General features: G+C 39.1%; 2 protein-coding genes across 3 annotated transcripts; one reads left to right on the forward strand and one right to left on the reverse strand.

Moving 5' to 3' along the window:
* Positions 1-4,443: 4,443 nt before the first annotated feature.
* Positions 4,444-9,003, forward strand: eva1c (eva-1 homolog C (C. elegans)). The gene is made up of 8 exons (XM_053331863.1): positions 4,444-4,549; positions 5,409-5,602; positions 5,869-5,992; positions 6,166-6,318; positions 7,454-7,597; positions 8,224-8,301; positions 8,395-8,499; positions 8,579-9,003. The coding sequence occupies exons 1-8, from the start codon at positions 4,444-4,446 to the stop codon at positions 8,956-8,958; spliced, it is 1,284 nt and encodes a 427-aa protein (XP_053187838.1). The 3' UTR covers positions 8,959-9,003.
* Positions 9,004-9,448: 445 nt separating this feature from the next.
* On the reverse strand, positions 9,449-13,159 carry cfap298 (cilia and flagella associated protein 298). 2 transcript variants are annotated; one of them, XR_008322805.1, is made up of 9 exons: positions 13,069-13,159; positions 12,657-12,819; positions 12,171-12,338; positions 11,554-11,621; positions 11,299-11,457; positions 11,018-11,149; positions 10,821-10,916; positions 10,473-10,726; positions 9,449-10,396 (listed from the first exon to the last, which is right to left on the reverse strand). XR_008322805.1 is itself a non-coding variant. In XM_053331648.1 (8 exons), the coding sequence occupies exons 2-8, from the start codon at positions 12,793-12,795 to the stop codon at positions 10,616-10,618; spliced, it is 873 nt and encodes a 290-aa protein (XP_053187623.1). In that variant the 5' UTR covers positions 12,796-12,819; positions 13,069-13,159; the 3' UTR covers positions 9,449-10,615. The 2 variants fall into 2 exon arrangements, 1 of the variants encoding a protein (XP_053187623.1); XM_053331648.1 differs by having other exon boundaries at positions 9,449-10,726.
* Between the last annotated feature and the right edge of the window lie 648 nt (positions 13,160-13,807).

Raw genomic sequence — 13,807 nt, forward strand, 5'->3', positions numbered from 1 at the left:
CACATTTAGAATTATTTCATATGAATAACTTTGTAACTATAATGGACACTGTAGCCTAAACATTATTTTTGCAACAGCTAACCCCTATCAGCAGAAATTCCCTTTTAAAATTCCCTTTGAAAGACCATTTAAACTGTAAGCCAGGTATTAATGTGCAGAATCAAATCCCAGAATGTGGGATTGGAGACCATCGGAGTCTCATTTTCAGTGTTAAAATAAAGGCTAATTATTGGCTTGTAAGTTTTATGTTTTTCTTTTTCTTTTTTTGTAACATCTATATGAAGTCCTCCTTTGGAAAACCAACTGCTGCATTCACAGCAGTAGTGTTAGCAGGTCAAACTTTATGTAATTTAAGGCAAGCTGGATACATTTCTGATTACAACTTCCTGCTATTAAGTTTCTTGGTCACTTAAGAACCAAAAGTAATGATTCTATCTATCTTTCCTTGTTGAATAATCAATAATTACAACAACACAAAGCAGGTTTTGATGGTTTCAAGTAAATATGGCCACCGCCCCTAGAATACGTCTTCCATCATCTGCTGACTTCTTATATTTTACATGAAACTTTAAATATATTGTTTCATGATCAGTTCAAGCCACAGATGAGATCACGACTCTCAGATCTTTCTTTACTTGGGTTGATTCTATTTGATTGAGCCCCTGCTCTTCCTGTTTGATACAAAACATCATTAACACTAATCAAATGTTTGTATGTTCTGGCCACTGCTCTCTAATCTGGAGGTTGTGTTCACAAACACGTTGTGAGAGAATTATTCTTTGATCAATTTTGTCTGCCAGATGCATATTGATTATGTGTCTGCTATCCAAACACTTTAAAGAGATGGTTTTATTTGAACAGCTTCATTGTCTCCAAAATGAACTTTAATATGTTTTGGATTATTTTCATCTTCATTTTTATTCATTTTATATTTTTCATGACAACTTTGGAAGAATCATTCCCTTTTCAACATTTTGCATTTTACAACCCTTTACATTTACATTAACCTTTTTAAAGAAGCATTAAATTATACTGATATGTTAGATTAAAATTAGCTGACGAGTTAATAACTAAACTAAGAGTAAAAATTGAAGTCCCTAGTGTGGGTCAAGCTCTAAAAAAGACTGAGTCCTACATTTCCTATGATTTTCAGATAGTATCTTCTGGTGGACCCTCTCTGCCTGATTAATTTCCCCACATCTTTCAAATTCCACACCCCATGTGACGCAGGTCTCAAGTCTCAAGCCCAAACAGAGACCCTAATGACATCATTGTGACATCATCAGGGTTGTTTTCTCAGACTCAGTTCCCTTCAGGGCCACAGAAGAAACCATACAGCTGTTTTCATGAACTGAGTGGTACGCCTGTTGAGGAGTAAAGTTCATGCTTCTTAATTCTCCAGTAAGATTTTTTTTTTGTTTTGTTTTTTAATTGATTTTTCGTTGCTCGGGGTGACAAAGGAAATTCACACGATGGCTGATGTGCTCATTAGCAATCTAAAATACATACCTATTAGATATATACTTGAGTGCCTACAAGCTACATAAACATACATATATGCATACACACGTACATACATAGGCCTACACACTCACGCACGAAAATACACATGCACTTACATGCATACGTGGCATGTATCACTACACACAGGTACTTGGGGTCTCAGTCATAGAGGCCATAATTTTTATGTGTAACAAAAAAACAAAAACAATGAAGTCAGTAGCCTACTAGTGATGAACCGTAGTATTATTGTAGACGTGACTTAATCCATTTCCAAGTATTAGAGGTGGAGCAGTCAATTAAGTTAGACATTTACTCTATAGGCTCAACAATGTTTCAAATGTGTAACCATACTTTTTCATTGATATTAGCAGTGGTTTTCCAATTGATAACTATGACTCTTAACACTATGACTCTTAGCACTAAGACCAATAGCTACAGTATTTTTCTTAAAGGGGGGCCAACTCATATTGTCCATAATTGAAAATACATAGTTTAGGATCAAGGGGGATCTTTTCTCTAATGATGTTGGACAGATTATTTATAACCTTCTTCCAAAAACTTTGAAATGTATGGTTTTATTACGTGCAGAGTTTGATATTCTATGCATTTTCCGGCATACTGATGTCCAGATCTCTGACTCAATAAGTTCCTCCATATCTTTCCCCCAAATCTTTTCCAATGTGGTACAAGCAGCATTGTCACAATTAGTTATCATCTTATACATCTTACCACTCAAATGTGCTTTTTTACTTATTATTGTCACTAACTGTTTTTCTAAATGTGATATTTCCGGAAGATGTATACGTTCCCCAAGGAATTTTTTTAGCTGTGATCTAATCTGGAGATAGAGCCAAAAATTCATCAAATTTATTTTTCAACTGTTCAAAGGACATCATGTTACCTTCTGAAAAGAGATCAGACAATAAACGGAACCCCCTTTCTTTCCCACTCATAATTTTGTAGTGTGTCGTCTTTGACCTTGAAGATACAGTTGTCCCATGGGGGAGTGTTGGGGGAGAGATGCAAATGAAGTTGTAACATATTGTGTAGGCGGTTTATTATTTTACATGAGAAATTGATAATGAGATTGTCAATATGTGGGCAGTATTTGGAATCAAACCACAATGCCTTAAGAGACGTTTTGGGTTTGGTTGTGGAGATGATCTTTAATTCCAGATCTTCCCATATTGTTGGCTCAGCATTACTATAAGCCCACATTAATGGGTATCTTTCATTTATTGCAATGTAGTATATTTCTATGTTTGGGAAGCCCATTCCACCCTTGTCTCGAGTAATATATAACTTCTGTGTGCTAATTCTTGGCTTCTTATCATTCCATAATATGAAGGAAGATAGAAGTGAAAATCAGGGCTTAATAGAATACCCAGGATTTACCACAATTAGTTTTGTATCCTGATAGTTGACTAAAATTTTGAATTAACTCTAGAGTATAGCCAAGTGATGCAACTGGATTTTGTAACGTTAATAAAATATCATCTGCATACATAAAGAGTTTTATAGAGATGTCTTCAATAGGAATTCCTTGGATCTTTTTACTTAAGTGAATTTGGCATGCAAGTTGTTCTAAGGATAAAATAAAAAGTGAGATATTTTTAATCGTTATAAGAATCTAAACATTCCCTGCTTATACATCTTAATATTTCAGAACTTTACCATACCACATTTTCACAAGTGCATTTTTTTTTTACTTTCCTGTCTTACTTCATGTTGTCTGAAATGCAGGAAACTTTGAGTTTGACAACAAAATTCCACAGGCTTTGGAGGGATAACAACACACTGAAGGGGCTTTTGGAGCCACTCCCTGGATACCTAAGGCTAAAGTACAGCAAATGAGACAAACTAGGGGGCCTGTCCAGTTTGTATGCAAAATATCAGCCCTCAGTTCCTCCCCCTGCCAGTTCTACCCCTATGGAGCTGGTCTTGGAGACCCCAACGTCTCTGTCAGTTTGACTGTTGTAGGTCTCACATGTAGATTGACTGGTTACCATGGATGTGGGTCATGGATGTGGGCTGGGAAGCAATTTACCCAGTAGCCCCCTTTCTTCATTGAAAGGCACCACGGTTAGGACATCAAGAGTTTATGAAAAGAAACAGAATCAAAATATCATTCACTTTTCACTTGATCTTTTTTAAATAGAGAATAAAAATCACTGTCTTGTCATTATACAGTTGAAGTTAAAATGGGACACACATAAATCCTGAATGAGCAAAGTATTATTTTAAAAGGGACATGTACCAAAGCAAGATGAGAGAAAGCTGTAATTCAGAAAAATTAACAATATGCAAATACTGAAATAACAACAATTAAATGTCTTTATTGCAACAGTGGGTTTTAGGAAAGAAGGAAGAGGAAAAACAGAATAGTGACAGACAGAAAAGAGGGAAATAAAAGGAGGAAATTGACTGAATTAAAGCATTTTGCCATAATCCAAAAAGTAAACATGCGCCGCATGAGGGGAGAGAATAAAAAGTCCTGCCAGCGCGTCACACCATTGAGTGAGTCGCCCCTCTTTCCTTTAAAATAGTTTTATCTGCCACGCCCACACCATAATTTCCCCTCAGCTGTTACTGCAAGTCGCTTTCAGTTTCCACATGGATCCATTCACAAATCTACGGTGTTAAACAGTAGGAAAGTCGGATTGGGGGTTTCACTTCGTGTCGGACTAATCACCTCCCCTGTCAGTTTGGAACAACTTGTTGCGCAGCTGCTATTTCTAACCTCCACTGTGGTCCATTACTGCAGTGAGGACAGTGTGCTTCATCGACTGTCTGTGCGGGGATATTTTCTGTGTAGGTAGACAGATGGAGAAAAAACTGATTTCCCCCAAATCGTTTCACCTGTCTATATGACATTTCTATGAAGTCTCGTTGAATTTGGGAGTTTATTTAATATGATATCAGAGGCAGGGGATGCGAGTCATGAGCTGGACGCGTCCTTGCCACGGTGTGGACTGGAGCCACAGCCTCTTTTACCTGACTTTACTGCTGTGGACCAGACGCATGAATGGACTGGCTGATTTCTCAAGTAAGATGATGTCTGGTGGTGGTGGTGGTGGTGGTCGTGGTGATGATGATGATAATGATCATGGTAATAGTTAAAGATCACTTTTGTCCCAAGAAAGTGTTGCTGTTTTTTCTATGGGATTGCACTGTTTTGAGTGGTGCAGTAATAGCTACAGTAGGAGGAGTGAACATGTGTATTTGCAATGTAAATAGTGAAATAGATAAGGTTTTTTTTATTCTTGTTAATACATGTCCAGGTTTGCTAATCCCAGATCTGAGATTTGATTGTTAACCTGCCTGAGATGTAGTGATGTAATAGTATTTGTGTCATTCTAGTTATTGTTTAGTCATGTACAATTCATAGCACCAATCTCTTATCAGCTAGAGTTAGACCAACCATTCTCAGCATTGTGTATGAAGAGGAAGGCTGCTGTATCTAGACCCTGCACTTTTAGGTTATATTAATGACCTCAGAATCTTGCAAAGTTCTTTTTGTGCAAGACAAATAACCTAAACAGAATCAGAAGTAACTTAATCACATTACAAAACATGCAACAAAGGTGGGTCATATTATGTTTAATGCCAGTTGGCAGAATTTGCCAGCTGGGAAAGAGGTCTGGCTGTCAAAGCAACATGAGACAAAGAGGCAAAAAGCACAGCTGCAATAGGTAAAAAAACAAGAAAACACAAAAAACGAACAGAACTTTTTACCAATGGTTATTTAGAGGCTTTAAAATTAATCAATTTTAAAAAGCTGTTTAGTTTCCTACTGGATCTCTCTCTACACCTCCCGTTTTATTATTTTAGTTAGATGAATTTAAAGCAGCTGCACTTTTTTCTTGTGGACATTACAGACTAACTGATGCCTTTTCGTTAAGCAGACTACCTGGTCAGAATCATCACCAGTCATTCGGCTTACGCGTGTGATGGACAGCCTCTGCGACTCCATTGTCCACGTCACTCCACCATCTCCATCCAGTCTGCCTTCTATGGGAGCAGTGAGGCGAGGCTGTGCAGAGCAGACCCTCCACTCAGAGCCCACAACCACAGCTGTTCAGCTTTTACTGCTCTACAGGTGCATTTTAAGGGATATACAATATAGCACTGCTCACTCTCACTAGGTCAGTTTTGTATAGGTGGGTGTTTTAGCTGCCATATGTGCTGTAGTTTTTTTAGTGAACACATCAGGTTTCGATTAGCTGGCTGTTGATGGTCTAATGGTCATTTAGATGTGTGAAGGCGCACAGCCCACTGTCTGCCATTTGTCAGTGCATCACTCTTTTTGCATCTGATTTGTCTGAAGTGTGTGTGTAATGCAGCATCAAATCTGTTTACTGACAGAAGCTGCTGTCAGAGTGCCAGAGCCACAGAGATTGTCGTCTGCCTGTCAATCCCCTGCTATTTGGGAAGGACCCCTGTCCTGGAACTACCAAATACCTCCATGTGGAGTACAAGTGTAAACCAAGTGAGTTCAGCAGCTTTTATCTCACTCTCCCCACCTGTTAATTGTCACGTCCCACCCTACTCTGCTTGTTTCAATATACAGAAAAAAATCTCACCCCTTGCCCCCATCCTAACCCACCGTCATCATCCCCTCCACCTCTTTATCCTTTCTGGGGTTTTTTTCCCCATACTCAGCTGAACACAAAAGACATGTGGCATGTGAGGGAGAGACCATGGTCCTGCGCTGTAAGCCCCCCAGGGTGCTGAACATCTATGCAGCTGTCTATGGGAGAGGTCTGAGCCAGACTGACACCTGCCCCTCACACCTGACAAGACCACCCCCATTTGGTGAGTCGACGAGATATTCATTATTTTCTCTGGTGGTAACTAACAGATGATTCATTTTACAAGGAGGACAATGAAGCCAGGAATATACTGTCTAAAGAAATTATTCTGAACATGTATTTTATTTTACCACACAGGAAATGAAGTTTTAGCAAACAAACAGTTAATCAACACTTAGTTATAGCATATACTACTTTTAAAAGAACATCCGTATACAGGGGCAACATATGTTATGACATATTTCCTCCTGGCATTTTACATTATTTGTCATTCAGTCATATTATGCAGGGAATTTGCTGGATTTCTTTGTGGTATGTAACAGAAAGCAAGTGCTTCCCAGATCTAAACAGTTAGAAGAAATGGTAGATGATGACAAGGGTAAAATGTACCGTATATATTACCTTTTAAAACACTCCTATAACACACAATATTTACAGTCCCCCATTTTCTTGAGTATCCAAATTCTGTTAAAATGATGCACTAAAAGGTAGCTCCCTGAAAAACTCCCACAATGGAACAAAAGAATGTATTCTCCAAGAAGTATACACTACTAATGTGCGTGATATATAGGGGGTAGTGCATGAATGATTTCTGACAAAGCACAGAACAGGAAGCAGAAGGATTTCTTGGATATGTGGTTTTAATGAAGAGACACAAAACAAGTATAAACTGTACAGTGGACCTTTTTGGCAACACACTTTCTGCCAAATGCACAGATGTAAGTAATTATACCAATAATGTCTGCATTCCTTTTGGGTGAGCCCAGCTATTGTTAATGGTATTGACTACACCTGTGAATACAAAAGGTGTGAGGTAATTTTTTACCAAATGATGGTAATTCATTCTTAACATTAACTTATCTGGATGTTGAATGCTTTCAAATAAACTGTTTAGAGATAATAACATTACACTAACATACATGCACTGAGTTAAGTATTTGCCTTCCTTGAGAAAAAGAAACATCACGTCTGCTTAAGAAGGTGAATTCCTTGTAATTAACCTACAACCAAACTCTTGCGGAACAGTGAATCAGTGGTCCAGCTATTGCAGCAGAGGTACATATTTGAACCTTGTCCCAAAGTTGACACAAACTCACAACAAATGACTCTCATTACCCTCGAGTTTCTGCTTCCCACAGAGTGTCTGAACCACGAGGCTGTACAGTTGGTGTCCAAGGCCTGCTATAGCAAACAGACTTGTGCTGTTGCTGTCAGCAACGAGACCTTTAGGGATCCCTGCTTTCCAGGAACCAGGAAGTACCTCAGTGTGGTCTATTCTTGTGGTAGGGGTCTTTTTTTCCTCATACACAATACAAGCCTGGTAAAAGATTAGAGAGAACTTTCACAATAGGACCAATAGGAAATGACATTATGAAAAGGTCACATATGTTTTTGTTTTTGCCTCATTCATTATATGACAGTTCCTTATGTGCGCTTTTGTAATTTCCTACTGTGATTCTTATCTGCTGATCTCAGCCGTCAGCTGTTCTTATCACATCACATTCAACAGCAGAGTAGCTCAGAATAATAGACTCTGAGCTCTGATATTGCGGGTTCGGGCTGACATCCTGATAAACTTCCTGCGGCTGGCACAAATGCCAGTGAGGTCATCCAGTAAACTTTGTTCATGTGTCATAATTTGGAGTTGTGACTTAAGTTTAGTGCTGAAAGAATTCTTCTGACTGGCTCTGTTGGCTCCATCTAGCACAAAACAATGTGTGTTAACATTGTAGGCCGGTAATCAACACAATCAGACAGAAAGTATTCATAATCTGGGAGTGTAAATTGGTGGTTGGACCCAGGAGGACTGGATGTGGGAAATGGTGTGCTGATGAATGGTCAACTGTAGACTCACTAAGTTTGTCTGTTGACTACAATAAAGACTGTGTCCTCTGTTTTTATGTAATAGTGCCAAGGACTTTACTAAAGGAGGCAGACCCCCTCCTTTTCAGCTCCACCTCATCTCCCATTGTGAGCACAGAAAAAGGTAATAGCATCATACCATTTGCAGCAATTGCAGCCTTCTTTTCTTTTTTTTAAAAAGCCTTTCGCTGCATCACACTTCTGATTTTCACCACAGGCCCTCCTGCAGATCTGGAGGAACCTCTTTCCAAAGAGTCAAGAAGGCCAGAGAACTCAGGAGCCATGATGAGCAACTCTCTCCTGACCTATGCCTACATTAAAGGTAAATATCATTCACATGCATGCACTCATGACATTTAATCCACATGTTATTACATCTCCTGCCTTCATTGCTCATACAGAGCATCCAGAAATGGCAGCGCTGTTGTTCACCTCCAGCGTGTGTGTCGGTCTTCTGCTCACACTGCTGGCCGTATCAGTTCGAGTGACCTGCAAAGGGCATCGGCTCAGTGATCAGAGACTCACACCCAGGTCCCACAGTCAGACCGCCAACTGCCAAGAAGATGAGGACGATGAGGAAGAGGAAGAAGAAGATGATGATGATGATGAAGAGGGAACAGAAAGCTCTTTAATCTCAACCACAGAGAGGAAGGCAATATATGGCTGGGAGGAGGTGACTTATGTGAGTGAGGCAGCGGAACGGGCAGAGAGGATTGAGCGCAGAGAGATGATCATACAAGAGATTTGGATGAATGCCTATCTGAACGGCAGCTCATGTTAACTAAATGCTACTCAGCACCTTCAGGATCTTTTCAGGATTTTCTCCAGAAGCTCCAAGCCTTTGATTGCTGACACTCTAAGAAACTTTTTTTTTTACACTGTAAGGCAGTTTGTTGCAGTACGTTTTGTTTTTTTTTTTTCCATTTTGTGGGAGCATTGCTTATCAAAACTGTATCATTTAGGTGAAACTGCAGTAATGGTCATTTTTAAAGGGTCAGCAGGGTTTTATGCTGTAAAAGCATAGTCACAGATTCATTTTGCAGTCACAAATTCATAAATGATGTGATTGCTAAAGTGTTGTATTTATTCAAATTCACCACCAGATGAAGCTAGGATTTCAGGTTGAAGCACTGTTTACTGCTACAAAAAGGGTAAATTCACTGGTGTTGACAGAAGTCATTAAACTCCCATGTTTATTCAAAAATATTACTATATTGATTCATTATTAAAGGGTCTCAGCAGCTGATAAATTACCATAAACCTAAGAACATGTCAGGGAATGTCAGTCTGTTCCTCTCATCTCTGAACTCCCATGCAGTTAAAAATGTGTTTTACATCATGAACAAATGTGTGGTTTATGTATTAAGTGTTATCTTTCCTAACAGTGGTAAAAATATTTCGGTGTCCATTTGAAAACATATTCAGTCTACAATGATTTGATTTATTATGACAGACAAAAATAGAAACATTACAGTGTTTTCCCTATAGTATAACTACTAGATTAATGGCAGCTGTTCATACCAGAGACCTAAGGCATGTATTCCATTTTCACCTGCCAAAACTGATTACTGTCTCTCTAAGGAACCATCCGAGGTAAATGTACAATAGTTGAAATGATCCTTTAAAACTACACATTACATCCAGGGTGTCTTGTGTGTGTGTTGTGCTCCTTAAAACCTGCCACACCTCTCTGAATCACTGTATCAGCTCCGTCAGTAGTTCCACACGGTTTAAGCCTCCGGTTAATGAAACGTTCTGAACTTGACCGCTTCCTCATCCCTTCTGGGTTGAGTTGGAACGGCATTTACTGCGTGTGAACTTCCTGTCTCAGAGCAGTAGCGAATTTCAGAGGTGTGTGTCACTGACAGGAGACAAAGAGAGGAAAGGTGTAGCATCCTTGTTCTTGCACTTCTTAAACTACTGAATGTTCATTAACACTTTATTAACAGAAACTTTATGAACACTGTGTATACAAGTCACAGTGGATGTTATTTTATTATATTTTTAACACACACATGGAAACTTAGACTAAAGTTTATTTTGTTTTCACAGCTTCAATTAAAAAAATGTAACTTATAACAGGGTGATACAATCAGAAGGTGTACAGGATCAGATTCAAGATCAAATAAATCAGGTTTATAATATCCGCGTCAGTGTGATGTCATTACCCGTTTTTTCATACAAGGTGTCCAACACATTCTTTATATTTCAGTAAACTGCTCGTTTTTTTGCCAGAAACTCAGAAAAGCATTTACACAACACCATCTTTCTGTGCATGAATTGTTGTATGAACACATCTGCTGTGCATAATATTCTCTGGAAGACACAGACAGACGTCAAGATCTTCATAAGGCATCTTAGTCAGTTGCATACACATCGTAGTAAAGGAACAAGGAAGAGCAGCGGTTCCAAGGTGGCAATCAGAGTGGCAGTCATCTTTATCTCGGTCCCCATTTTATGTTTGTGAGGCCTTGAAACTGTCTTTTGAGGGCCTGTCTGTCAGACCAGTCTGAGTCCATATAGCTATCATCATCCGCGTCCTGAAGTTTCTGAAAATGTTACAAGAGGAAGATTAAAACGGCACTTCTGGGAAAAATGGGACATGATTCATTAAAGTGTGTTTTTTGCAGGACTTGTTCTAACCTTGAGCTGCTCCTGTCTTCTGTGGTAATGCATCATCATGTTTTTCTGCTGCTCATCAGTGAGCAGAGGCTCTCTCGCTGGCGCCCCCTGCCCTTTCTGAAGGGAACAGCAACAAATGGAGTTATTATCCAGTTATTATGGCCAAAACCTCACAGAAATACACTGCCTGACATATACCACAAAATTCTCACTCTTACCTTTTGGATTTTAATCACAAGTTTGGTCTTTTCATTTTTGCCTATGTAGTCCTGCAGTTTTTTCCCTCTCTGCATCTCTTTGCCAGCCCACCATAGCTGGCACTCGCCCTCCGTGATCACCTGCAGTGACGCCTGAGGCAAGAAGACAGATGGAGAGGGCAGATGCAGAGGAATGGAGGGAGAAGGGTGAAGAAAGAAATGATGAAGAATAAATAGAATATAAATGAACTGTCAGTGACTGCTAGTAAATGTTAACTACTGAGACAGGTCCAACTGTTAACCTGTGTTCCTGAAAGGTCTTCCCGGTCCTCAAGCTCCATCCTGATAGGGTCATGAGGAGGCAGTCCCATGGGATACACAATCATGACCGCACCCCTTAGCTGATCTAGAGCTTCTTTTACCATCTCCATGGTAAGGCACACATTAGCTGGAACTTGTTTCTGAAATATGAAGAGAAAGACAGACTCAATCATCAATCACACATTTTGATCCTTGGTGACCAAGACCTATGATTTGATGTCAACTCTCATACTCACTTTGGAGATAAGTGCCTTTGCCTCCTCCACTGTTCTCATTAATACCTCCTTCATTTTATCATTTGGAGCTGGAAGATGGTAAAGAGATTGATGTCTTTATTATCAGTGAAATAAGTTTTTTCCAACACACTTATAATAATAAATGCTTTACTGTAATGTACAGTAAACTTAGTAAATTTGAGTTGTGGGCTCTTGCTTGGGACAAAATAAAACACTTGAGGAAACAGGAATAATTTCTTCCTGTTTTATAACATTTTAAAGACCGACTAGTCAATTGATTGAAAAATAATCTACATATTATTCAATACTGGAAATAACCTTTAGTTGCAGCTCTAAATCCAATGTTTGATATTTTCAATAATTACACAATTTCTGAGGGCAAAGAGGGATTCAGTATCAGATGTACAGTAAAGGAGGGATAATTCTCCACACATGTAACAGTTTGCAATGCAAAGCTTCAACCATTTGCAAAGGGAAACACATGAACATGTACAGTTTAACATCTGGACCATCAAACCTGACACCAGAATAGCAGTGCAAAGGACAATCTAAATGGAATGTCAAGTGTCAAGCTCTGCATTTCTAATACATTTCTTGTTTAAAATTCACAGTCTCACCTTGTCCATTCCTCCTCCCGATCTCATCCTTCCTCAGTACCGGCCCTCCGCTGGGTACGCACTGATCTTCCCATTCATCTCTCAGGTTTAGGTCCACAATCTGCTCCCCTGTCAGCCCCTGCATGTTGGGTGGCAGAGTAATGCCGTGGTCTGCTAACTCTGGGATCTCTGAGGGTACATTAATGATTGACACAAGTTTGTGAATATGTTCAAGCTCAGGGAAACTGAGCATGTATCTGTACATCTCAGAGGTAACATACTTAGAATTACTAGTTGAACTCAGCAATAGAAAATGCACTTATATCAATAGTGATAATTTAGGAGTAAGGACTTGTCTATTATTCATTTGATTATAACTCAACTATTTTTATTTTTTTTGTCATACATCGTTGCTATGTTCAAGTGTAATTAGTTGAGAGTGCAGCCTGCTGAAGCTTCTCACCCCCACACAGTGTGTACAGAAAGCACTGAGGTTATCAGTTTCACCTGAACATATTCTGTCCACTTTTAGCCTCCCGTTGTAAATGGCTGTAATTTGCTGGATGGCCGTCTCCAGAGGCGCGTCCACTGTGGTGTTGAAAAGAAACTGGCTCTCATCTCCGCGCTTCAAATGCAGCAGCACCATCTCGCAGAGTACCCCTAAAATACACTTTTAGAGATTTAAGTAGTCAAAATGCGGATCTGTTGTTGAATAAAACCTACAACAAGTGTCTGTGAGAGCAAGTGTCCAGGGTCTTTTGGGGCAACGGACGGTGTAACCATAGTAACAGTAACCAACAGTAACCGTAGACGATTCCAGAAAACATTGAAGTTAGCTTATAGCTTTGAGCTGATTAGGTTTGTTTAGGTTTAATGCTTCATATCTGTTTGTGGCTGAAATAGTAACCTTAATACATACCTGTGTGGTTCAAAGACTAATACAAGATGTTCCCTCCGCTGTTCAGACTGGGCTCACACTACAGTCTATGGGCTCGCACGTTGTTTACAATTACAACAGTGGCTGCAGTCAATGCGTCTACAGCTACGGGCTACAGACACTTCTTCTTCCCATCTTTTTACACGCAGGTAAGGGGGTCCAACTCACATTGCTGCCCTCTAATGGTGAATACTGGGAATGTCGTGTTTTGTATAATTGGCTGATCGAGTAGGCCTAAATGAAAGAGAAATATTGAATTCCTTGTCAGCTAATTCAATTACAAAATAACAGACAAAAATATTATATAATTAAATTACAGTTACTTAGGGAAATGTTGATGATTACAAAGGGGGTTACATCTGAAATCCGACCTTTAAGAGAGAGGTGGAGCGTTTTTTTCCTCATTTTTTAATATTTAACATGTTGAATACATATGTTGCTGTTTTTAACTCTTTGAAATCAATGTTTTGTAAATAAACATGACGTGGACTTATTAGGAGTATTTACTGAGTAAAAAAGGAGGTGAAGCTTGTCATGTTATATAAAGATGAATTTGAGAATTATGTTAGAAGTCATTCAGTATAAAACACATATCAGATTAATATTTATGTAGTAGACTAATGTAGTAAAGGAGGAACATATTGATGGCAAAATATAAATAAAACACTGATACAGATGAGTTCAGTGGTTAAGATGGATTTCATTTAGTTTTGTTGCAAAC

Source organism: Scomber japonicus, chromosome 13 (genome assembly GCF_027409825.1).
Source record: "Scomber japonicus isolate fScoJap1 chromosome 13, fScoJap1.pri, whole genome shotgun sequence".
NCBI classification, from domain to species: Eukaryota; Metazoa; Chordata; class Actinopteri; order Scombriformes; family Scombridae; genus Scomber; species Scomber japonicus.